Genomic DNA, 24798 nt, shown 5'->3' with positions numbered 1-24798 from the left:
TACTGTAAAGCAAAGACATTTAAGTTTGTGTGCACATGTAATGAGAACACTTTAACACTAAATGAGGCCAGGCGCGGTGGCTCATGCCTGTAATCCCAGCACTTTGGGAGGTCGAGGCAGGTGGATCATGAGGTCAGGAGATCGAGACCATCCTGGCCAACATGGTGAAATCCCGTCTCTACTAAAAATACAAAAACTAAGCTGGGCACAGTGGCCTGTAATCCCAGCACTTTGGGAGGCTGAGGCGGGTGGATCACCTAAGGGCAGGAGGTCAAGACCAGCCTGGTCAACATGGTGAAATCCTGTCTTTACTAAAAATACACAAATTAACTGGGCGTGGTGGTGGGCGCCTGTAATCCCAGCTACTTGGGAGGCTGAGGCAGGAGAATTGCTTGAACCTGGGAGGTGGAGGTTGCAGTGAGCCGAGATCACGCCACTGCACTCCAGCCTGGGTGACAGAGCGAGACTCTGTCTCAAAAAAAAAAAAACAAAAAAAAAACCCCCAAAAATTAGCTGGGTGTGGTGGCGTGTGCCTATAATCCCAGCTACTCAGGAGGTTGAGGCCAGGAGGCAGAGATTGCAGTGAGCCGAGATCATGCCACTGGCTTGGAGCAGAGCGAGACTCCATCTCAAAAAAAAAAACTAAGAGGGTATAATACAGTAATAAATAACATAATACATATAATAATAAGGAAAAGACTAAAGAACCATTCCTATGACTTGAGGTTTTAAGAACACTTTTTTTTTTTATTTTTGAGGCAAGGTCTCACTGTCACCCAGGCTGGAGTGCAGTAGCGTGATCATGGGTCACTGCAGCCTCGACCTCCACAGGCTCGGGTGATCCTCTCACCTCAGCCTCCCATGTATCTGGGACTACAGGTATGTGCCATCATGCCCAGCTAGTTTTTGCATTTTTTGTAGAGATGGGGTTTTGACATGTTGCCTAGGCTCGTCTCAAACTCCTGGGCTCAAGCAATCCTCCCACCTCAGCCTCCCAAAGTGCTGGGGTTATACATGTGAGCCACCGTGCCCAGCCTCACATTAAAATTTTGTAGGAAAAAAGTCAACAGGGACATATAGATAAAAGGTATATGCATTTTAAAGTCTCATTTTCCTGGATTTCTAAATGCCATTATACTTAATACTACTGCTACTGTTACAACTTCTTCACCATGTGATGTTGCCCAAAGAGCAGCCAGACCCTCCTAAAATTAAGTTATATTACATCACTCACCCGTTAAAAATCCCTCAAATGGCTCCCCATCTTGCTTAGTAAAAGCCCAAAGTCCTTGCCATGGTCTACAAAGCCCCACATAATCAGTGAACACACACTCCTTGCCGTGATCCATTGCATGCATTTTTCTCCAACCTTATTTCTTTTTTTTTGAGACAGAATCTCACTCTCTCACCCAGGCTGCAGTGTAGTGGGCCATCTCGGCTCACTGCAATCTCTGCCTCCTGCGTTCAAGCGGTTCTCCTGCCTCAGCTTCCCAAGTAGCTGGGATTACAGGTGCCTGCCATCACGCCTGGCTAATTTTTATATTTTTTGCAGACAGGGTTTCACCATGTTGGCCAGGCTGGTCTTGAACTCCTGACCTCAGGTGATCCATCCACCTTGGCCTCCCAAAGTGCTGGGATTACAGGCATGAGCCCACCACACCCGGTCTCTCCAACCTTATTTCTTACCATTTTCTTTAATTTACTTTACCTCAGCCATAATGACCTCTTGACTGTTCTCCATGGCATCATGCATGCAGTTCCTACCTTGAGGCCTTTCGGACTTACTGTTAACTCCTGCCTGCAATGTTCTTCTCTCAGACACCCACAAGGTTTGGTTGCTTAGTTCATCCAGGTCTCTGTTGAAATGCCACCTTCCCAAGGAGGCCATCTCAAACCATCTTATATAAAATAATCACACTCCATAAATATTCCCTAACACCCTTACTCTGCTTTTTTTCTCCATGGCACTTATTACAATGACATATTTATGTTTATTGTCTACCTCCCCTAACTAGACCACAAGCTCCTCAAGGGCAGGGACTTTGCTTCTGTGCACTGCTGAAATCCTGTCACTAAAAACAATCGCACAGAGTATGAATTTAAATGTTTAACTGTATTTTCATCATGATTTAAAAAAATTTCCAGCAGGGCACGGTGGCTCACACCTGTAATCCTAGCACTTTGGGAGGCCAAGGTGGGCAGATCATGAGGTCAGGAGTTCGAGACCAGCCTGACCAACAAGGTGAGAGCCCATCTCTACTAAAAGTACAAAAATTAGTCCGCCACTGCACTCCAGCCTGGGTGACAGAGCGAGACTCCGTCTCAAAAAAAAAATAAATAAATAAATAAATTTCCTTGTAGTACCTTTACGGGGAAAATCTAACAGGAACTTGAAGCTTTTAGAGATGTTCATTTCCCCAGATTTCATGGATTTGCACTAGAGGCTCCCAACAAGTAGGTCCATTTTAGGTCTATACTCTAGTCTACAAGGATTTGAAATAATAAGAGGAGAATCCAGTCAATACAACCTCTACTGTACTCAGGGACTTGACTGCCAGCACAGAACTGCTTCCCTTCCCATGTTATCTCAAGGTTCTCTTTTCTCTCAAAAAGGTCAGGAACCCCTGGAATACTGTGCTGTACCTTACACAGAGCAGGTACCCAGACTGACTGACTATATTTTAGCCTTGGAATCAATCAGCCCATGCTAAATCTCTCCGGGTTGCAGATAATAACTGCAATAGAATGCCTTCTCAATCACAGAGTTGAATCTTATATAGCTTTTATTTCAGTGATCAAAAAAATGCAATAAATGGAATCTACACTAATTAACATTAGGCATGCACCTCTACCTGAAACTGCTGTTAGCTTCTGATTGGCCTAAATCTTTATAACTTATTTAGGCACATCACTGAATTTTTTGTACCCTGATATACAGGGTAAGTTAACTTCTTCCTTGTGGCAGTCTAGTAATAAGAATTATGTTCACTGGCTAGATTCCTTTATAAGTAAAGGCCTCTAGACTCTTAGGCTACCTATCCTACCTTGAGACTATACTTAATATGGATATTTAAGCAAATCATCATACAGGAAAGGGAGATCATCAAGAAAACTGAAGTGTACTGTATAAACACTCTTACAGATCTTTTTCTCCAACACTGATAATCAAACACTAGATAAGGACACCAAATTATCCTTCCCCCACTTCTGCCCTTTCTGATAAACACAAGGATCTTCCCTGAAATCAGAAATGACTCCACACAAATGAGAGATTTTTACGTATGTGGTCCCACTATCAAAATTATAGGAAGCAGTTAATGGGGCTTTGAGAAAAGCATAGTCCCATGTACAGTAATATGCATCTAAATAGAGTTTTCCATTCACCTGTCAATTATTTTCACAAGATTAGCATTAAAAAATACAAGCAAACATATGACCCTCAAGCTTCACACACAAAAAAATTGGTCTTTGTTCATTCTCAGATGACAGGATGTCCCAAGAGTAACAAAAGATGGGAGCCAATCCTCTCATAGCCGTTTCTTCAATCATCCCATCAACAGCTCTTCATTTCTTGAACTACCTTCCTTTTCCAAAGAGGTAATGCTGAGATCAGTCAGAAAGGCTTTCTGAGAAAACTGGCTTGGATTTCTGGGTCTGTTCCAGTCGATTCAAGATGAACTGGCTTGTATCAATGAAGCGCTCAACGCAGTTCACAAAACAGGCCTCAGCCCGACTGTCCAACTTTGGCCCAGGCTTGTCCATGCACTTCTCCTGCTCAGGACAAGATACAGAATCACAAAGGGAACTTGGAAAAAAAAAAGACGGTTGGGGGCAGGGGTCCCTTTCTTGTTGCTTAGAGAAAAAAAACTACCTAAAAATAGTATTTGATATGTTAATAATAGTTCACATTTGGCAGCTGACCAAGTATATAGCAATGTTCTCTAGCCTTACATTAAATTCTTACAACAATCCTATGGAATAGATACTATTATAAATCCTTGTTTTACAAAGAGGGAAACTGCGGCACAGAGATACTTTGCCCAAAGTCACAGGGCCAGAAAATGGCAGAGCTGGGATATTCCAGAGCAAGAAAATGGCAAAATACAAGTGAAGTAACCTTTCGATGAATTTGGTTGTAACTCCACAATGCTGTTTGCACTAAATGCCTTTAAGTTAACTACAGAATAAAAGGGTGAAAGGATAAATCATTACAGCAAGATACCCTAAAACTTACCAAAGAAGAAAAAAATCTATGACTTGAGATTCTATAACCTTGTCTACTTAAGCTAGAGATTCTTGAATCCTGTTACGATGAATGGAAAATTGTATGAATTTTCCTAAAGGGTTCATAGCTTACAGGTTTTTTTCCTTTCTTTTTTTTTTTTTTCTTTTTTGAAACAGAGTCTGGCTCTGTCACCCAGGCTGGAGTGCAGTGGCATGATCTCACTGTAACCTCCGCCAGGTTCAAGCCATTCTCGTGCCTCAGCTTCCTGAGTAGCTAGGATTACAGGCGGGTGCCACCCCGCCCAACTAATTTTTTCTATTTTTAGTAGAGACAGGGCTTTGCCATGTTGCCCAGACTGGTCTCGAACTCCTGACTTCAAATGATCCACCCACCTCCCAAAGTGCTGGCATGAGCCACCATGCCTGGCACCTTACAGATTCTTGCAATAGTACTTAACCACACGCCCTCCTGTCCCCAAAGTAACCAATCACAGATATTTTTTAAAAAGAATCAAAAGTACTCTGGTCCAAGGCAGACCAGAGTTAAGTAAGCATCTGGTAGGTGTCATAATCCGGCAATACCATAAGTTTATGGGAAAGGGCCTGTGGAAACCAATGACTGTATATAGTTCAAGTTAAGTGGTTCAAAAATTTCGTTCATTATTCTCTGCCATGTACACAAGCCTCAGACTCTCTAATTCCAAGGAAAATTATCCTTGGCCTCTGAATTCGGTGAATTGTGTACATTAAGGGAGAGCTGTCCTTGGCAAGCAGAACACGTTGTCAAGCTGCAAATGCCTTCCACCCTTTTGCCAAAGTCCCCTCACAGGGCAGGCTCAATTCCTTAACCTTCAGACCCGAAACGGCTTGGTATTACACAACAATCCAACAAGAAAGCAAATAAGTATGTACGTTGGAAAAGATTACACCACTTTTATAGTTAGTGGGCTGGAGCCACTCATTTCTCAGCGGAGAGGGTTAGAACTAGGTAATGAAGGTAAATCCCGAGAAGTCCAGGAATAGCAGATTCACTGATTCACTGACTCTCTGGGATTCGGGCTGCCAAAAATAAAATCCCAGTACTGGGGACTCCAATCAGTCTTGGTGACCAGCACTAGGCAGCTTCAACCTCGGGTGCCTGAAAGTGCTGGGTGTCCAGTGGCATAAGTCTTCTTTGATACCCAGTCCTCTGCACCAACAAAGCCGAGGTCCGGAATGACAGTCCCCAGAGAACCGGAGTCACCCTTCTCCCATCCGGCTAGGCCACAGGAACCTGAGAAAATCAAGGGGTGCTGCCAGGTGCCCACCCCCTCCCCGAATCCCCGACGTTGTCGCGAGTCCCGCGGTACAAGGACAGAGGGAAAGTAGGTACACTGTTCAGGTCCCAGCCCCAGGCTCCTCACCCAACAAAGTTCAGTCATCTGGTGCACCAGCTGCTGGAAGCGCTGCTTTTGAGTTTCTACCTCGATGAAATGCTGCAACTGCGGGTCCACTGCACCCAAACCCGCCGCGGAGGAAGAAGAGGAGGAATCCATCCCAGGGCGACCAGGGTTGCAGAGACGAACTCCGTACCAACTCGCCGACCTTCACGTGTCTCCGCGACGGAACCGGAACCACAGCTTGCCGCCTCTGGGACCGCCCCCGTGAGTGCACTGCGTCGGCGCAAGGCAGGCGCCCAACTCCACCCCGCCGCCTCACAAGCCTTGGCGCGGGTGCTTAGTTCCCGGAGTCGGCGGGTCCCACTCCTGGAGCCCGCAATCCCGTAACCCCGCAACCCCGCAACCCTCTGGTTGCGCCCAGCCTTGCGCCTTGAGATCGCAGGGCTTAATAAACCCAGAGCCGAGGTGCCGTTGAGATGTTATTCCAAAAAGAAAACAAAGGAGAAAAGGAATTTACTTCAGACCACGTGGTCCATTCCGTGCTGGCCCAACAGCTCCGCCCCTGTCCATTTCCAAATTGGCCCGCGTTTTCTGAGCTACCAGAGTTGTGCGCTGACCGAACAGCTGGGTCGGTTATTTGGCTATCCTGGGCCACTGGCTTTCGTTCTTTGATGAAGTTTTCCTCTCCCGACGTAGGGAAATGAGACTCTGGCAGTTTGTGCCCAACTTTCAGATTCATTCAAATAACATTGCATGCCTGCTGTAACAGGCATTGTTTTGGCATAATGCATCTCTGATTCAGAGGCAGGAGTTAACAAGAGGGCTTAAACCCGGAGGATCCTGTCGAGTTCTCAGTGTAGGAATATGCCAAACTAATGCCACACAGCAGCTTTCTGGAATACTGAGATAGGGTGCTTCAGGGAGGCTGCATGATTAATAGAGATACCAAAGACTTTCAAGCTTTCTAGTAATTTTATTTTATCAAAACACCCTCCCCTCCCATCTTTATGACACCATTTCATTCTTGCCAAATTCTGTCCACCCACCCCCATACCCCCAAGCTCTACCAAATGCCTACTCAAAGAGCTGTTGGACCCCTTTGTGCGACTATTTACATCTTCCCTCCTAAAAAATGTTTTCATCGCAAATTCAGTCTGTCTTAATTCTCTCGGGAAATTTCAGGCACAATAATTTCTTGGCCTTTGCTCAGAAGCCACTGTCCCAGGGAATCAAAGAAGAGGGGCATTCCCAGATGTAGAGAGGGGCCTTTTTGCATTCAGTGGGAGCACAAAGGCTCCAGGGCTCCTAAGCTTGGGATTTCCTCTGAGAAAGTTAAATTGGGGCTTGTGGAGAAGAGAAGTAGAACCAAGAAGCTTATTGGCGAGCTCAGGATTCTTCATCCATGACATCTAGAATATTGCTCAGAAGAATTTTGAAAGTGGGACGTTCATCTGCTTTCTAAAACCAAAGAAAAAGTAAAGTGAGAGTGGCTAGAATCCAGAATTCAAGGGAAATGCAATGAGTAAGCAGCAAATGTTTATTAAATACATGCTGTATGCCCAGTAGCATGCCCTGTCGATCACAAAAGGAAAAAAAAAAAAAAAAAGAAAAGAAATAGCAGCTGTCCATAAAGTATTTGTGCACTTTTCATCTTTAGTAACTCAGGTTATTAGTGTGATAAGAACAATTTGCAAATTAAACTGACAATCACATTGATCAAAATTGAGGGCAAGTTCATTATGTAACTGTACACAACACATTCTTATTTTGGATCCTCAAGTGAAAAATGGCTACCAAAAAAGTTCAGAACAGAAATCTCATGTGATAATTTTTAATTTTTAGTGATTAATATTTCAAAACCAGGCCGGGCGCGGGGGCTCACGCCTGTAATCCCAGCACTTTGGGAGGCAGAGGTGGGTGGATCACGAGGTCAGGAGTTCAAGACCAGCCTGACCAACATGATGAAACCCCGTCTCTACTAAAAATACAAAAATTAGCCAGGCATGGTGGTGCACGCCTGTAATCCCAGCTACTTGGGAGGCTAAGGCATGAGAATCACTTGAACCTGGGAGACGGAGGTTGCAGTGAGCCGAGATCAGGCCTCTGAACTCCAGCCTGGGCGATAGAACAAGACCCTGTCTCAAAAAAAAAAAAAAAAAAAAAAAAAATTCAAAACCACAGGCCGTATCACTGAGCAGGGATTCTGAGTACCTGGGACCTTGTGTTACCACTGTCTGGTAACAAAACGACTAAGGGTTTTTTGTTTTGTTTTGTTTTTGTTATCACTCTCTGGTAACACAAAGACTAAGGGTCGTTTTTTTTTTTTTTTTTTTTTTTGATAGAGTCTCACCGTGTTGTCCAGGCTGCAGTGCAGTGGTGCGAGCTCAGCTCATTGCCACCTCCCGGGTTCAAGCGATTCTCCTGCCTCAGCCTCCCAGGTAGCTGGGATTACAGGCGCACGCCACCATGCCTGGCTAAGTTTTGTGTTTTTAGTAGAGATGGGGTTTCACCATGTTGGCCAGGCTGGTCTTGAACTCCTGACCTCAGGTGATTCGCCTGCCTCAGCCTCCCAAAGTGTTGGGATTACAGGCGTGAGCCACCGCGCCCAGCCTAAGACTAGGTTTTTTTTGATGGCCATAGCCCATAAGCCCCCAAGGTATTCAGTATTTAGTGGTTTAGGGAACATTCATGCCAGAATGCTCTCAATCTGTCAGAACCAATGGTCATCAATTTCTTGATTCCTTAATTCAATGATTCTTAAACTTAGCTGAGTATCAGAATTTCCTGGGAAGTTTAAAAAGAGATTTCTGAGTTCCACTCCAGGCACACCTAACGAGAATTTCTGGAGAAAAGTCCCAGTAATCTGCTTTTTTTTTTTTTTTTTTGGTGATGGAGTCTCGCTCTGTCACCCAGGCTAGAATGCAGTGGCAGGATCTTGGCTCACTGCAACCTCCGCCTCCCAGGTTCAAGTGATTCTCCTGCCTCAGCCTCCTGAGTAGCTGGGATTACAGGCGCACACCACCACTCCTGGTTAACAGGGTTTCACCATGTTGGCCAGAATGGTCTCGATCTCCTGACCACGTGATCCGCTCGCGTTGGCCTCCCAAACTGCTGGGATTACAGGCCTGAGCCACCGTGCCCAGCCAGTAATCTGCATTTTTAAGAGTTCTTTAGGGTTTCTGATATACATCCAATTTTGACCACTCCTCTAAACAGGCTGTGGATAAAATACCTGTCTGAAATCATTTTTAATTAGCAGAATAAGAAGGTCCTGGTTGGGAGGGAGCATAGCCAATCACCCTTAATCCTGCATCACACAGGAGAAAGAAGGAGTCCTCCCATTCTGCACCCTTTCTCTGTGATCTGTCATTTGTTCGAGGGAAACGAGCCATGCTCGCATCCAGATACCCACTTTTCACCTCACCAAGAGGGCTCCAGATTCACATATGCACTTGTTAGACACTCTGAAGAGTTGAGCATTTATTTCCTACTAGAAATTTGGGTTGCCAAGGATCTACTGAAAAGTTGAGAAGGCATCTTGGGAAGAACTCGAGGTAAGAGGAGCAAAGCAGTTTAATAGTAGTAGGACAGATTTCCTTATTTCCAAAATACCACACCTACCCACATACCCCACAATGCACCATATTAAAAAGCAAAAACAAAACGAAGCAAACAAAAAAACCCCACTACCTATTTTAGTTCTCTTTCAAGCAGTAGGGTTTTTTAAAAAATCTCATTTAGCTGGGTGCAGTGGCTCACGCCTGTAATCCCAGTATTTTGGGAGGCAGAGGTGGGCAGATCACGAGATCAGGAGATCAAGACCATCCTGGCTAACATGGTGAAACCCCGTTTCTACTAAAAATACAAAAAATTAGCCGGGCATGGTGGCGGGCACCTGCAGTCCCAGCTACTTGGGAGGCTGAGGCAGGAGAATGGCATGAACCTGGGAGGCGGAGCTTGCAGTGAGCCGAGATCGGGCCACTGCACTCCAGCCTGGGCGACAGAGCGAGACTCCGTCTCAAAAAAAAAAAAAAAAAATTCTCATTTAGGACCTCAGCCAGAAACAGTAGGCAGCTAATAAAGTAGAAGAAAGGGCCAATGACACACAAAGGAATGAACAAACTTTCATGACTTTTCTTTTGTAATGCCCATTCACTTGTCTGAGTGCCTCTGGCTGCCTGTTTATGCTAGATGACATGGCCCCACAACACCCCACTCCCTAAAGCTGAGTTGGCATTGGAGTGTACTAATGACACTCTAGTGAGAATTGGAGTTGGGCCTGGGAAAGCCTCTGGCCATCGGATGATCGAGGTGCAGGCCAAGGTCAGAGAATGTGTGCAAGTTCTGGCATGGTGGTTCACGCCTCTAATCTCAGCACTTTGGGAGGCCGAGGTGGGCGGACCACTTGAGGCCAGGAGTTTGAGATCAGCCTGGCCAACTTGGTGAAATGCCATCTCTACTAAAAATATAAAATTGGCTGGGCGCGGTGGCTCACGTCTGTAATCCCAGCACTTTGGGAGGCTGAGGTGGGCAGATCACCTGAGGTCAGGAGTTCAAGACCAGCCTGGCCAACATGGTGAAACCCTGTCTCTACTAAAAATGCAAAAATTAACTAGGCGTGGTGGCATGTGCCTGTAGTCCCAGCTACTCGGGAGGCCGAGGCAGGATAATCGCTCGAACCCGGGAAGCAGAGGTTGCAGTGAGCCAAGATCGCGCCATTGCACTCCAGCCTGGGTGACAGCGAGACTGTGTCACAAAAAAAAAAAAAAAAAAAATTAGCTGGGTGTGGTGGTGCACGCCTGTAATCCCAAGTACTCGGGAGGCTGAGACATGAGAACTGCTTGAATCTGGGAGGCGAAGGTTGCAGTGAGCCGAGATCGTGCCACTGTACTCCAACCTGGGTGAAAGAGCGAGACCTTGTCTCAAATTTAAAAAAAAAAAAAAGGCCGGGTGCGGTGGCTCAAGCCTGTAATCCCAGCACTTTGGGAGGCCGAGACGGGCGGATCACGAGGTCAGGAGATCGAGACCATCCTGGCTAACACAATGAAACCCCGTCTCCACTAAAAATACAAAAAAATTAGCCGGGCGTGGTGGCGGCGCCTGTAGTCCCAGCTACTCGGGAGGCTGAGGCAGGAGAATGGCGTGAACCCCGGAGGCGGAGCTTGCAGTGAGCCGAGATCGCGCCACTGCACTCCAGCCTGGGCGACAGAGCCAGACTCCGCCTCAAAAAAAAAAAAAAAAAAAAAAAGGAAAAAAAGAACGTGTGCAGCTATCAGTCTGTGGCTGAATGGCCAGCTAAATGGGCAAGTAGATTCAAGGAAATAATTTAAGAGGTCATAAAACACTTACCTCATGCCAACAACTGTACATGATGGTATATACCTTCTCTGAAGCCAGATGAGGCCTGTAGAGACGTAGGCCTTGGGCAATGTGTTCAGCAGTCTCACTGTTAGTAAATCTCTCATATGGCATCTTCCCCAGGGAGTAAATTTCCCACATCAAAACTCCTAGAAGACGAAAAAAAGTGTTAAATTAGTTTGCAGTCTTTTTGGATAGCAGGGGGTCCTAGTCTTCCTAGATCAACCTCAAAGATTAGAATCAGTTGGTTCCCCACTCTGTGCTTTTTACATTTTGCCCAAATTTCTGCTATAGTGCTGACCACACTAGATGGAGATCAGGGTCGTACTAGACTATTAACTCCTCTAGAAGAGAGACAGCATCTTATTTGTCTTTGTAGTTATAGGGTCTGGCAGAGTGCCTGGTACATAATCAGTATTCAGAAGCTGTCAAAAACTGAATGAATTGTTTTATTTAACATGGTTTAAGTTCTAAAAAGACAGAGATCATGTCCAGTTTAGTTTTTATCCTCAGAAACCCCTGGGGTGGCTGACACACAGTAAGCACTCCCCAAGGATTAGATGAATGAAAGCAAGAACAATCTCTCTGTGGAGGCTGCAAAGTGTGAATTTTCCCATTGCATTTCTTTTCCTTTGAGCTGTATAATCTATGTAATCTTATCCACTTACCAAAAGCCCAAATGTCAGATTTGCTGCTGAACTTGCTATACATCAGGACTTCTGGTGGGGACCACCGGACTGGAAATTTGGAGCCTACTGAGCTGGTGTATTCATCATCCAGGACATACCTGCAAGGGATCCAGGACTTGTTGTCATTAGGATTTGGAGAGCTTGGTATTTGCTTACGTTTTCTTGGCGCGGTCACAAGAGTGTTACAAACACAAACTTACAGGCTTTCTCAAAAGTCTATCCTTCTCAACTAGTATCTTCTACAAATGTTACTTTTAACGAATTTCCTGTTTTTGTATCTGATTGAGCTTTCCTGATGGACAATATGGTTACAAGAAGGATGATGTGAAATAAGATCTAGTAGGTACTCCCTTCCTCTTCTCTACACTTTTCCTTTCTCTACTCTTCTCCTTCCCTTCCTTTTATCTGCAGTTGTCACTGGGAATTTGATTAAGAAAAAAGGAGGAATGGAATAAAGTCATCAGGATTAATAGATCGAGATAAGGTATTGGGGAAATAGCTAAAAAAAAAAAAAAAAAAAAAAAAAAAAAGAGGAGGTAGAGATAAAGGGAGAAAGGGAGGAAAGGGATATGATGATAAAACAAAAGGATGAAAGAGGTGGCTTAAATAACTCAGAGGAAGAAAAAGAATAGAAAGATAGGCAGAAAACACTAGAATGAGAGAAAAAAAAAAAAAGAAAAGGAGAGGATTAAAACTATAACACCTACCCATGTTTCATACTGTGCTATTTTTACTTCTGGAGGGAAAGATGAAAAAGGCACACTCACCTGGACAGGCCGAAATCAGATACTTTAACAACTCCTTGATCGTTTACCAAACAGTTTCGAGCTGCCTGTAGTGCAAACAGATACCAGTGAGACTCCGTCCCCAGCACAGAGGTTAAAGGCACAAAGCTTCTGCTGACCAGTAGAATGAAGGCAGGGAAGCCTCATCTCCTTCGACTACAGACACCTTCCCACCTAATAGGAATCTGTTGATGCCACCAAGAAATTTTGATTCATTTCCACCATGTGGAAAGCAACCTGCTGTGCAGTCCTAGGTAAAGCACTGAGGACATACAGAACGATTGCATTCTCATGGGCAATTCCATACCACCCCATTCCCTCACTGGTATGCTGAAAGAATTAAGGGAGAGGCTGAGTGCAGTGGCTCACGCCTGTAATCCCAACACTTTGGGAGGCCGAGGTGGGTGGATCACCTGAGGTCAGGAGTTCGAGACCAGTCTGGCCAACATGGCGATACCCCGCCTCTACTAAAAATACAAAAATTAGCTGGGCATGGTGGCGGGTGCCTGTGATCCCAACTACTCGGGAGGCTGAGGCTGGAGAATCACTTGAACCTGGGAGGCGGAGGTTGCAGTGAGCTGAGATGGCGCCACTGTACTACAGCCTGGGTGACAGAGCGAGACTCCATCTCGAAAAGAAAAAAAAAAAGGAGAATGAGAAGTAAGTTTGTTTTGCTTTCTGCTTTTCTGCCAATGAGACTAGGACAATTTGAGCCTTGGCCTGACCGAAACAGGGACGCAAACTCTGATGCTTACAGGGGCCAGGCAAGTTAAGCAAGAGTGAAGTGAAGTGGATGGAGATTGCAGGAAATGGAGACTACACGCCTGGTCTAAAGGAAAGGAAGTGGTTTGTGAGAATGTGGACCTGGTATTTCCACATGGTCTAGATTTTCAAGAGAAGCTGGAAATTCCAGGGTGTTTTTTTTTTTTAAGTGAAATGTTTCTTTTTAAGGGTTTGCTAATTATTATATAACATTAAAAAAACAAACAAACAAAAACACATGTGGGCCAAATACATCCACAGGCCCAAGTATGTGACTCTGGAGGAACCAAGTGATGACCCCATGACAGGAGCAGTCCCATTAGGAAGCACAGTCCCTTCTGTTCCAAATTCAGAATGGCCACTGAAAGACTCCACCATTTTCTTGTAGGTGGTAGAGGGTTGAGGGTGAGTGACTGCTCTGATTCCCACCATGGCAGACTTCATGGAGCTAAGGCTGGAGATATTTGATGGGCTCAGCATTGGGGCAGAGGCACGCCTAACTTACAGTATTTTCTAGATAAAATTGAAATGATGGCACCAGCAGCCCCCCCTCAACCATGTATGATATATCCTCCACTGCTACTTCCACCCCATCAGCCCTTGGTCCTAAGCCAATTCTTCTAAGGTCCCACCAGGTCTCGGTGAAGGAACTGCTTTGACTCCAGGTATTCCATGGCTTCACAGACATCCTTGCACATCTCCAGCAGCTGCTGAGTCTGGAAGCGGTGGCGCATCTCCCTCAGGTAGTTCAGGAGGCAGCCATTGGCCATGTATTCAGTGATGATGAAGATGGGGCGCTGCTTGGTGCAGACGCCATACAACTGCACCAGCTTCTCATGGGAAAGATTCCTACAGGAAAGGCAAGGATCTAGTCTTCCCCTTTTGGCTCTGCATACTAGCAATAAAGGGGCTGTGGAGGAAGGGGTTGACCTAGTAGTAGAGCATCAGATAAGGAGTCATACCAGCAAGTTTATTTTCCTCTTTTCCACCCTAAATCCCAAAAGTGCTTAATATGTGGAAGTAAGCAGGGATTTGGAGCCCATCAATTGAAAAGGAAATGAGTCCAGGAATGAAAGAATGCTAAGGCTAAATTAGAATCTGTCTTTCTCTTGAAAGTTTAATTTTCTACATCTACCCCCAAATGCTACTGAGATGGTACACACCCATGATCACCACTATTCTCAACCAATATCTAAGTCACAAAAACCATTATCTTAGCAGTTAGGACTACCACCAGTTGAAGGTTAACTTCAATCCCTCGTCCCAAACCTCTCTCACTGTAAGTCATCTTTAAACCTCAGTGGATTGTTGTGTGAATTCCTAGACTCCAGCAAATAGATTGAGAGTTGAGTTTGGGCTATAACTCACATCATGACTTTGGCTTCTTCAATGAATTCATCTTCAGACATGGAGCCTTCTTTGATCATCTTGATGGCCACATCATACTGGCCTCTCCATTTCCCATACTTCACTACCCCAAATTGTCCAGTCCCCAGCTCCTTCAAGAAGGTCAGGTCCTTTGGATCAATTTCCCATGATCCTAACAACAAAGTCTTGGTGTGATTCTTTGGGGTCATGAATGTATAATTCTTACAATAGATAAGAATCCCTACTGGGGTAGAAATAGGAAAAGTAGTAAAAGGGAAATTTTTAGAAGTACTAATCTGTGTTTGCTTAAGTCAATCTCAGAGACAGGGGATTAACTGGTTAGAGGAATCTGGGAATTTTGGGTTCAAGGTGGCCATAAGGCAAGAAGATAGACTAAGCAACCTCCCCAGATCCCTTTATGATTATGTTAGTGATGGTAGTTAATGAACTCAGGGATAGTACTGAAAATTTTTCCACAATTAAAAATAAAAGACAAAAACACCCAAGACAACGACAAAGCCCTTTATGAATCTATGTTTTTGCAGTCCCAGTAGTAGCCACTAGAGGGAGAAAATCAGTGCTTGGATCTGTCTTGAGCGTCCTCGAGGCAGTTGTTGCAGAACAGGGTACCTCAAGGACACTCCCCAAGGCAAGGCCAGCAAAGGTAGTTTTTGCAACTGGCCAGTCCACCCTATCCCAGAGAAATAAGGAGTTACCATATCCCAGGCCTGCCGTGGAAGGTGCATTCTTGTTTTGTTGAGACACTGGATATTTGAGCCTGGATATGAGTCCTGAAACAGAGAGAGAGGTCATGCTGTTGGCATGGTGTAGGAGATGGGATGCCTCACACTTAAGTGCCTCCTCACTTAAAGCCTCACACTTCTGGTGTGTATCTTTCTAGTACATTTTGAATCCCAGAAGATCTCCATGAACCCACATATTTCCAGAGGTTTCTCCTCTCACAAAATACTTTTCAGGGACAAAAAAGAGAAAATACTAATTGAAATACACCGCCTAACTGAATATATTCCCACCTCCCAGCTGAGGCTTAGCTCACATCCTACCTTCTTGATGAAGTTTTCCCCCATATCCATGCCCTCACTGATCTCTCAGTTTTTAGAATTTTTACAGTGCTTAGAAACTTTCTTCTGATGTTGTCTAACCTGTATGTTCTGAGGACAAGGACCTCAACTCAGAATGTTCCTGTGTTCTCCTCTAGAACTGAGGACATCGCTGAGTACACAGTAGGAACTCGATGAATACTTGCTGATGAATCAGCTGCCCGCCTCTTTTGTGTCTTCTCTTAACACTGAGCATCAGTCACCAAATAAAGAGTCAGTCCCTGTTGGGTGTAGGCCTGCCTCTGACCACCTCTTTACCAGCTTCTACCCAATATCACAGGTATTTCCTTTCACAGTGAATTCACACTGTCCTGTGAGGTGGATTCTTTCTCTTATCACCTTGTCTTACATTGCTTATCCTGGTGTCTGTAACCCCCTTCTCAGTTGCCCCTGGTACTCACCCGCAGAGTTGTGCTGATGGTAGTTAATGAGCTCAGGGATGGTGCTGAAAAGGTGCTTCTCAGCCAGGTAATACTGGCTTTGAGGTGTGGAACACACAACATAATGACGTATCACCCCTTGAGGGTCCCTGAAGAAGTGGATGCTTAGTCAGTAACTTGGGCACAAAGGTCAGCAGAACCCAGGAAGTGAAGTGAGATGAGTTTTGAGTTTCAGAGACAGAGGAAGTGGGACGGGCACACTATCAAGGAGCTGTTGGGAGGGTACCCCTGTTCTTTGTCCTCAGGGCCTTGGAATAGTAGCACTCACCCTGTGGATTTAGCAAACACAGACACTGTATATTTGCCAGCTTTGCTGGAGTCTCTGACAATGAAACCTCCTTCTTTCCCCTGAAACAACAAAAAAGAAGCTGTCTGTAGGAGGAAGTGGTGCTCACACCTGCATCCCACCTGCCCAAACTTGAGAGAGAAAATAGAACAACCCCTGATTTTACTGCCAAGTTCCACGCTTGAGCTACAGCCTCATTGCTTTTAATATTAAAAGGTGCAGGCCGGGCACGGTGGCTCACCCCTGTAATCCCAACACTTTGGGAGGCCGAGGCAGGTGGATCACGTGAGGTCAGGAGTTCAAGACCAGCCTGGCCAATATGGTGAAACCCCATCTCTACTAAAAATACAAAAATTAGTTGGGTGTGGTGGCTTGTGCCTGTAATCCCAGCTACTCGGGAGGCTGAGGTAGGAGAATCACTTGAACCTGGGAGGCGGAGGTTGCAGTGAGCCCAGATCGCGCCACTGCACTCCATCCTGGGTGACTGACAGTCTGTCTCAGAAAAAAAAAAAAAAAAAATGGTATAATTGGGACCCCAGACGATGGCAGCTTTGACACTGCCTTGTCCAAAGGTGGGGGAGCAGAACAGGCCCTCAGTTCAAGATCCTCACTTATGCAAGGAGAATGCTGTGTGCTAGTGGTTCCACACTTACCTCTTGCTTTAGCAGTTGCTCAGCCTGACTCCGAGTCATGTGTTTGGAATACCACCTGTGAAGGGAGAGTGCTGCTTGAGTGGCTCCTGGTCATAAGCAGATTGGAGGTTACAGCACCCTCCAGGGCTTGTCCATGCCGGTGATTCAGTCAACTCACTCAAACCCTATTTACTGACCATCTGTCACGTGCATAGCACACTGTATTGCTTTCCCAAACCCAGGATGGCATTGAAGATTCATGGAAATGGAGAGTAGCAGGCAAAGGCAGGCAGCAGGGAGTTGCAGGGAAGAGATCAGGGACTGGGGCACCTGAGAACAATCCACTTCCATGATTAGGGAGGAAAGAACAACAGTAGCAGTTTGACATTTTAATTCTTTCATGAAGTCATCAACTCCTTTTCCTTTGAGTGTGATTATTCTGAATTTGAGGGCATGGTGACCTTTCCAGCTCTCATAAGTGGAGGGTGTTTGGGGGGTAAAGGTAAGACAGACACACTAATTTGAGATGGTAGCATCATTTGATTCAGATGACACTAATTTTAATATATATCTTGAAATAAAAAATATGTTGAAAGTATAAAAAAGTGTATATATATACACTTGTGTATGTATACATAATATACCTATATATACACCAGTGTATGTATACATATATACACTTGTGTGTGTGATATATATATATGGAGAGAGAGAGAGAGAGAGAGTTCCTCCTGAAAGATTGTGGACTGACATAAACATACTTACTCATACATTTCTATGGAGTCTTCTGCTTCAGTGACGTAGTTACTAGGAATATAGCCTTCTTGCCTGTGAAGAAGACAATGTGGCAGTTCATCCAGCATCTCCCCATCCTCCAGGAGACAGATTCCTATGCCCACATCCCTGAGCTCAGAACAAATCTCAGATGGAGGTATATGTATCATGCACTTCCCTCAAAGACAACCACGTCTCTGATGTATGGTTAGGCAGTGAGCCAGTGAGGTGCGGAGCTTCTGTACATGTCACATTGGTTATTATGTGCCCAACAACAGAGGCTCAGAGAGGTGGTAGAGGCCATGTATAGAGAGCTGCACACTGGAAAGTACTTGGAGGGACAGCATGTTCAGTTTGGTGTGGGAAGAACAGTCTTTGATGAGGATGCTGATCAGGGGAATTATGCTGCAGCACTTTTCACATGTAGGGAGTGGGTGGGCACCGGGCTCAGGAAGGGCTGGTGTGGACTCACCCATTTTTATCTCGTGCTCGCCACCATGGTAAGTTGCTTTCCTCCAGGATAAAATATTCGTCGCCCTTCCGCAGCTGTAGGTCATTTGCATTCATTGGCATATAATCGTAAAGGGCCACAACCTTTTTCAGCTCACTTGTGGAGACTGGTGCTGCTGCTGGCTCAGGCGGTAGTGGCTTTTTCAAGATCTGTGTAGTTAGAAGAAAAGGTAGGAGGGTTTGTCTAGATATCAAGTACTCTTTTCTCTCCCAACTCTCTCTCTGGCTTACTCAAGACGCTCAAACCAGGCATAATAAAATATTACTCAGCAGTCATTCAACAACTATTTTTAAGCACCAGTGCAGGAGTTCTCAGCCTTGCATGCGTATAAAGACCATCTATGGAGCGTTTAATAATTCCAATGTACTTTGGGAGGCCAAGGCGGGCGGATCACTTGAGGCCAGGAGTTCAAGACCAGCCTGGCCAACATGATGAAAGCCCATCTCTACTAAAAATGCAAAAATTAGCTGGGCGTGGTGGTGCGTGCCTGTAATCCCAGCTACTCAGGAGGCTGAGACAGGAGAATCACTTGAACCTGGGAGGTGGAGGTTGCAGTGAGCCGAGATTGTGCTATTATACTCAAGCCTGGGCGACAGAGCGAGACTGCGTGTCAAAAAAACAAAAACAACGAAACAAAAAAAACCAGAAAACTTTCCATTAAAAAAAATCAGGCTTTGTTCTAAACAGGTGATTGGATTACAGGGTTGCTGAGAGCCTTCTATCTTTCCATTGAAGAGAAAATCCTAATTAGAAGAACAAATCCCCCGTCTTAGCAAGAATACCAATTAACACTGCCAAGTCCCAGGGTAATTCTAAGACTCTGGAGTGTTCTCAGGGTTTGACTCTAAATTTCCATTTAAGCAGCAGCAGCACCCAGTTTCCCTGTATACCTGGTCCTCCTCAGGCGTTGGGGGAAGAGGCTTTTTTGTCTTCCGGTGAGAACTCCCAGGTTTTAAGCCTGCAAAACAAGAAGCCAGTGATGATATGGAATGTACTTTAGGAAAGGGCCCAAGGACAGGTTTGGTCAGGGACTTTACCGCCCATATTGAGTGCCTTTAGGAAAGTTAGAAAAAGTAGCTAGGCATGCCAGGTCACATAGCTCGGAGAGCAGATTACCAACTGGATTTCAGCCCTCATGTACCTCCTCCCTCCCCCAGGACCCTTTGTTTAGCACCCAAAATGTACAACCTTATGCTATGTCCCTGGGCTTGACAGACCCTTGGGAGAGTGATAGAAACAGAGTCAAAGGAGGAAGAAATTACATCGATCAGATCTCTTACTTCCATTCCTGTTTTCCAAAATTTGGCAGCCCATAGCATTTTTGGCTGTCTGAGAGCAGCAGAGATACTGCCCATCGATCCAGAAGCAAGGGTGGTATTTCTGAACCAGATCACTGTTGTACCGGATTACTGTAGTAGGAGAGAAGAGAGAGATCACGTCTGACATGGAGGAGAAGCCACCATTTGCATGTTTTCCTCTTTGAGCTTAGTGGTGAACTTCAAACAACTGCCTCCTCCTTGGCCACCCTGAAGGAAAGCAGATCTCAGGACCGGTTGGCTCACATGACTGGCCTGCGTGACTGTGCCCTGGTCCCAGACACTTCCTGTGCAGTTTTCTTTAGTGGTCTGTGATGAGGAGTTATCTCCCAAGCAACGAGATAAGACTATCTGATGGCTCTAGAGCCCAATAACAGAAACATATTATCTATGTTTTCCCAGTAGCCATTACAATCTTCCTATAAGGCAGGTGTTCATCATGGTGCTTGTTTCCCAGATAAGGGAAACAATGTGCCCAAGCCAATCTCTCCAGCTTGTAATACTGATTTCTCAGTTCCTTGAGTGATCTTTTAGAGATAATTAGCCTCAGTGAGAACTTCTGCATGAGGCTTTCTATATAGAATAGTCAACAGAGCTGATCTCAAGGGCAAATGAAGGTGACTTTGCCTCTAGAATCAACATGATTTGAATCTTCCTAGGGCCACTGAAGTAGACTGAGCTCATTGCCAGAGGTAATACAGCAGCTTCATTTCCCTCATGGAGTTGTGAGGCCCAAAAGATCTCCCAGAATAAAAGTATTTTGCAAAGAATAGAGTGGATGCAGAGAGGAGGAATTAGTATTGGTGTTTATAATACTATGGCATATCAAGAACCTTAACATGAAGTCAATTAGAAAAGTCGGCCAGACGCGGTGGCTAACGCCTATAATCCCAGCACTTTGGGAGGCTGAGGCGGGTGGATCATGAGGTCAGGAGTTCAAGACCAGCCTGGTTAAGATGGTGAAACTCTGTCTCTACTAGAAGTACAAAAATTACAGCACGCCTGTAATCCTAGCTGCTCGGGAGGCTGAGGCAGGAGAATCGCTTGAACCTGGCGGGCGGAGGTTGCAGTGAGCTGAGATTGCGCCACTGCACTCCAGCCTGGGTGACAGAGCGAGGCTCTGTTTCAAGAAAAAGAAAAAAAGAAAGAAAAGTCACCCAGGGTTCATAGTGTCAGATAACTGAGATAAGCAAAGACAACTGAAATAATTGACAGCAGCAAACACTGGAGCAAAGACCCAGGCTGGTCCAAGAACACGCACATTTGAGAACATACACATTTCAGCATTTACGGCTAAGAAGAATCCCACATAACATCATCATCATCATTATTATCATTATTATTATTATTATTATTATTTGGAGATGGGGGGGGTCTTCCTGTGTTTCCCAGGCAGGCCTTGAACTCCTGGACTTAAGCAATCCTCCCACCTCAGCTTCCCAAATGCCTGGGACTAGAAGCACTCACCACCAGGTCCAGTGGCTGGCATAACTTTTTTAAAAAAAGACAAAAGCAAAACAAAACCTTCCACTGTAGAAAACAACTAAAATTCGGCTGGGTGTGGTGGCTCACGCCTGTAATCCCAGCACTTTGGGAGGTAGAGGCGGGTGGATCACCTGAGGTCAGAAGTTCAAGACCAGCCTGACCAATATGATGAAACCCTGTCTCTACTAAAAATACGAAAATTAGCTGGGTGTTGTAGCATGCGCCTATAATCCCAGCTATGCGGGAGGCTGAGACAGGAGAATCTCTTGAACCCGGGAGGCGAAGGTTGCAGTGAACCGGGATCGCGCCATTGTGCTCCAGCCTGGGCAACAGGAACAAAACTCCATCAAAAAAAAAAAAAAAAGAAAGAAAAGAAAAGAAAAAGAAACAACTCAAATCCTTAATGACTTGCTAGTCACACTTCATTCACTTAAGGCTTTGCGGGAAAGCCTAAAAGCTTCTAGTGGCTGGTGCATTTTGCAGGCAAATGAACAAAAGTTCTTTTTTTTTTTTTAAGAGCCATTTTGATGCTTTTCTCCACATAGATTTGGAGACCATTCTCCCCTGCCCACCCTCACCCTGACTTTTTCAGCACTCCTCTTCACCAATGTACCAAGGACAGAATGGTGGGATCTGTTCAGATAGAGTGCAGACTATAAGGGACTGCACTGCATAGAAGGAATTTTTTTTTTCTTTTGAGATGGTGTCTCACTATGTTGCCCAGGCTGGAGTACAGTGGCGTGATCGCAGCTCACTGTAACCTCCGCTTCCTGGGTTCAAGCGATTCTTCTGCCTCAGCCTCCTGAGTAGCTAGGACTATAGGCATGCGCCACCAAACCCAGCTAATTTTTGTATTTTTAGCAGAGACGTGGTTTCACCATATTGGCCAGGCTGGTCTGGAACTCCTGACCTCGTGATTCACCCCCACCCCCACCCCTGCCCCTCAAAGTGCTGGGATTACAGGCATGAGCCACTAGAGGGAATTTTAAAGCAATAGTAAAACCAACCCAAAGTCTGCCTTTTGTTATTACTAAGCACTGGTAGTTGTGAACAATATCATTGATACTTCTCCCTGCCAGGATTGATTACTCCTACCACATCCACCCTCTGGCCCCTCCCCCCATGCCACTCCCTGTCACCTAGGGATTTGAAGACCCTCAGGTTTGCTCTGTCTTCTGCAGGGCTGGGCACCAGTAGACATGCCAAAGAATACCTAATCGACAACTAGCCACTCTAATAAACTAAGCTTGCTAATATGATAATGAGGGGAAATAAGGCTTCTTGCTTTCCCTACCCCTAGCACACTCATTAAGAAACCTCCCTACATTCTCAGATAATGTCTGCCTCTTAAGAGGTCCCTTGAAGATGACACCCCTTCTTTTGTTGGCTAATCCAAAGCTGGTATTTCCAGCTACTTAGGAGAGGATCGCAAAAGCAGGGTGTCCAAGTGGGAGGGCTAGGGGAGACTGCTTGCTCCACCAATGCACATGGCCAGCCCTATTGGGAAGCACTAATAGTACACATTCTCCAAGCACTTGATGGGTTGGTCTTTTCTATCCATATTTATCAGGTTAATGTCTAAAATTCTGTTTCAGGCATACATGAATCATTCCTTTCCATACTGTTTGTTGGAGATTTGCCAATGCCATTCTTCTATTCATTTTGGCGAGGTCAGGTCATTTGCCTACTTTTGAATTTGCAATTAGGATAGGTTCTATTGAGCTTGACCAAACAAAGATGCAAGAATAAGTATAGGCAAATATTTGTGGTGCTGGAACATAGAAGGGCCCACTGCCATATTTAAGGACGTGGAGAGAGAGTCTGTGGTTAAACCCTCAGGAATATAACCTTTGCATGGCAAGCACCATGAGAAATGAGAAAATGTGGCAGCTGGATATGAGGTATCTGAGACTCTGCTTTTAAAATTGAGGTATAGGCCTGGTGCAGTGGCTCACGCCTTGGGGGGCCGAGGCAGGCAGATCACTTGAGGTCAGGAGTTCGAGACCAACCTGGCTAACATGGTAAAATCTTGTCTCTACCAAAAATACAAAAATTAGCCGGGCTTGGTGGTGCACGCCTGTAATCCCAGCTACTCGGGAGGCTGCGGCAGGAGAATCGCTTGAATGCAGGAGGCGGAGTTTGCAGTGAGCCAAGATTGTGCCACTGCACTCCAGTCTGCACGACAGAGCAACACTCTGTCTCAAAATAAATAAAAATAAATAAATAAAATTGAGGTATAATTTACATATAATAAAGTGCACAGATCTAATGTGTATAGCAAACCATATTTTTCTACACCCATTTAACCTCCTTGAGATCCAGCACCTCATGCCTCTTCAGTCAATATCCCTGCAAAGGTAACCAGTATTCTCATGAAGTCCCCTTTTCATGTCAATGATTTCTTATTGGTGCATTTTACCCAAGAGCAGGATAATAAAAACATAAAAGCAAACAAGAAAAAACAAAAAGAGTGGAATAACATCATTATTTTGTGGCTCCTAGAGTGACTCACTATTGACATTGGCAGCACCTGGGACTGTCCTGGGATTGTTAGGACTTGCACCTAAATCTCCCAGCAGTCATGGTATTTGTTGGAAGGTGCCTACTTTTTGGCTCCTGTTGTTAGCCCAGGATGGTTCAATAAGACTGTACCTAGGTGGAACTACTGGGGAAAAAAATGCCTTTGTTGAAACCTAAGGGAAGAGAAGGCAAAGATGTGCCTAGCCACACTCCCTGGTCACACTGATGACCCAGCTGAAGTGGTGGTGTTTCTGTTTATTTATTTTGGCTTAATTTTTAGCCTGTTGTAAATTTACTTAGCTAATGAACTTTAAGAGCAGCATATAATCAAGATTGTAAGGTTAATATCTGAGTTAAGAACCAAGCTTGACTGGGCATAGTGGCTCACGCCTGTAATCCCAGCACATTGGGAGGCCAAGGCGGGTGGATCACCTGAGGTCAGGAGTTCAAGACCAGCCTGGCCAACATGATGAAACCCTGTCTCTACTAAAGATACAAAAATTAGCCGGGCACGATGGTGCACACCTGCAGTCCCAGCTACTCGGGAGGCTGAGGGAGGAGAATCGCTTGAACCTGGGAGGCGGCAGTTGCAGTGAGTCAAGATCACGCCACTGCACTCCAGCCTGGGCAACAGAGAGAGACTCCATCTCAAGAAAAAAAAAAAAAAAAAAAAAAGAAAGAAAGGAAGGAAGGAAGGAAGGAAGGAAGGAAAGAAAGAAAGAAAGAAAGAAAGAAAGAAAGAAAGAAAGAAAGAAAGAAAGAAAGAAAGAAAGAAAGAAAGAAAGAAAGAACACAAGCTCACAAGCTGGATATCCTTATCTTCGGTCATTACTCACCCTTGAATATAGTGGACATTCAATAAATATTTGTTGGGGCAGGTGCGACGGCTCATGCTTTAATCCCAGCACTTTGGGAGGCAGAGGCAGGTGGATCACCTGAGGTCAGGAGTTTGAGACGAGCCTGGCCAACATGGTGAAACCCTGTGTCTACTAAAAATACAAAAATTAGCCGGGCATGGTGGCAGGTGCCTGTCATCCCAACTACTCGGGAGGCTGAGGCGGGAGAATCGCTTGAACTCGGGAGGCGGAGGTTGCAGTGAGCTGAGATCGTGCCATTGCCCTCCAGCCTGGGTGACAAGAGTGAAACTC

The 24798-nt window shown here is 45.3% G+C and overlaps 2 protein-coding genes across 3 annotated transcripts in view; both read right to left on the bottom strand.

The window, feature by feature from the left end:
- Nucleotides 1–3355: 3355 nt before the first annotated feature.
- LOC105499312 (translocase of inner mitochondrial membrane 8A) lies at nt 3356–5871 on the bottom strand. The gene is made up of 2 exons (XM_011771843.3): nt 5628–5871; nt 3356–3771 (listed from the first exon to the last, which is right to left on the bottom strand). Exons 1-2 carry the CDS (start codon nt 5757–5759, stop codon nt 3610–3612), a joined length of 294 nt encoding a protein of 97 aa, XP_011770145.1. The 5' UTR covers nt 5760–5871; the 3' UTR covers nt 3356–3609.
- A 685-nt stretch (nt 5872–6556) lies between these two features.
- LOC105499313 (Bruton tyrosine kinase) overlaps nt 6557–24798 on the bottom strand; it is a 38333-nt gene continuing 20091 nt past the window's right edge. The window contains exons 6-19 of one of the 2 annotated variants that reach the window (XM_011771845.3): nt 19610–19738; nt 19220–19287; nt 18291–18478; nt 17810–17872; nt 17066–17120; nt 16395–16474; nt 16088–16215; nt 15282–15356; nt 14566–14737; nt 13830–14046; nt 12418–12482; nt 11630–11748; nt 10953–11110; nt 6557–7061 (exon numbers count right to left, since the gene is read on the bottom strand). In XM_011771845.3, the coding sequence (XP_011770147.1) occupies nt 6990–7061; nt 10953–11110; nt 11630–11748; nt 12418–12482; nt 13830–14046; nt 14566–14737; nt 15282–15356; nt 16088–16215; nt 16395–16474; nt 17066–17120; nt 17810–17872; nt 18291–18478; nt 19220–19287; nt 19610–19738 (1589 nt within the window). In that variant the 3' untranslated portion in view covers nt 6557–6989. Of the gene's footprint in view, nt 7062–10952; nt 11111–11629; nt 11749–12417; nt 12483–13829; nt 14047–14565; nt 14738–15281; nt 15357–16087; nt 16216–16394; nt 16475–17065; nt 17121–17809; nt 17873–18290; nt 18479–19219; nt 19288–19591; nt 19739–24798 lie in introns of both variants that reach the window. The other variant, XM_011771844.3, reaches the window with a different exon arrangement.

This window comes from Macaca nemestrina, chromosome X, assembly GCF_043159975.1.
Source record: "Macaca nemestrina isolate mMacNem1 chromosome X, mMacNem.hap1, whole genome shotgun sequence".
NCBI classification, from domain to species: domain Eukaryota; kingdom Metazoa; phylum Chordata; class Mammalia; order Primates; family Cercopithecidae; genus Macaca; species Macaca nemestrina.
This window is presented reverse-complemented; position numbering and strand designations above follow the sequence as displayed.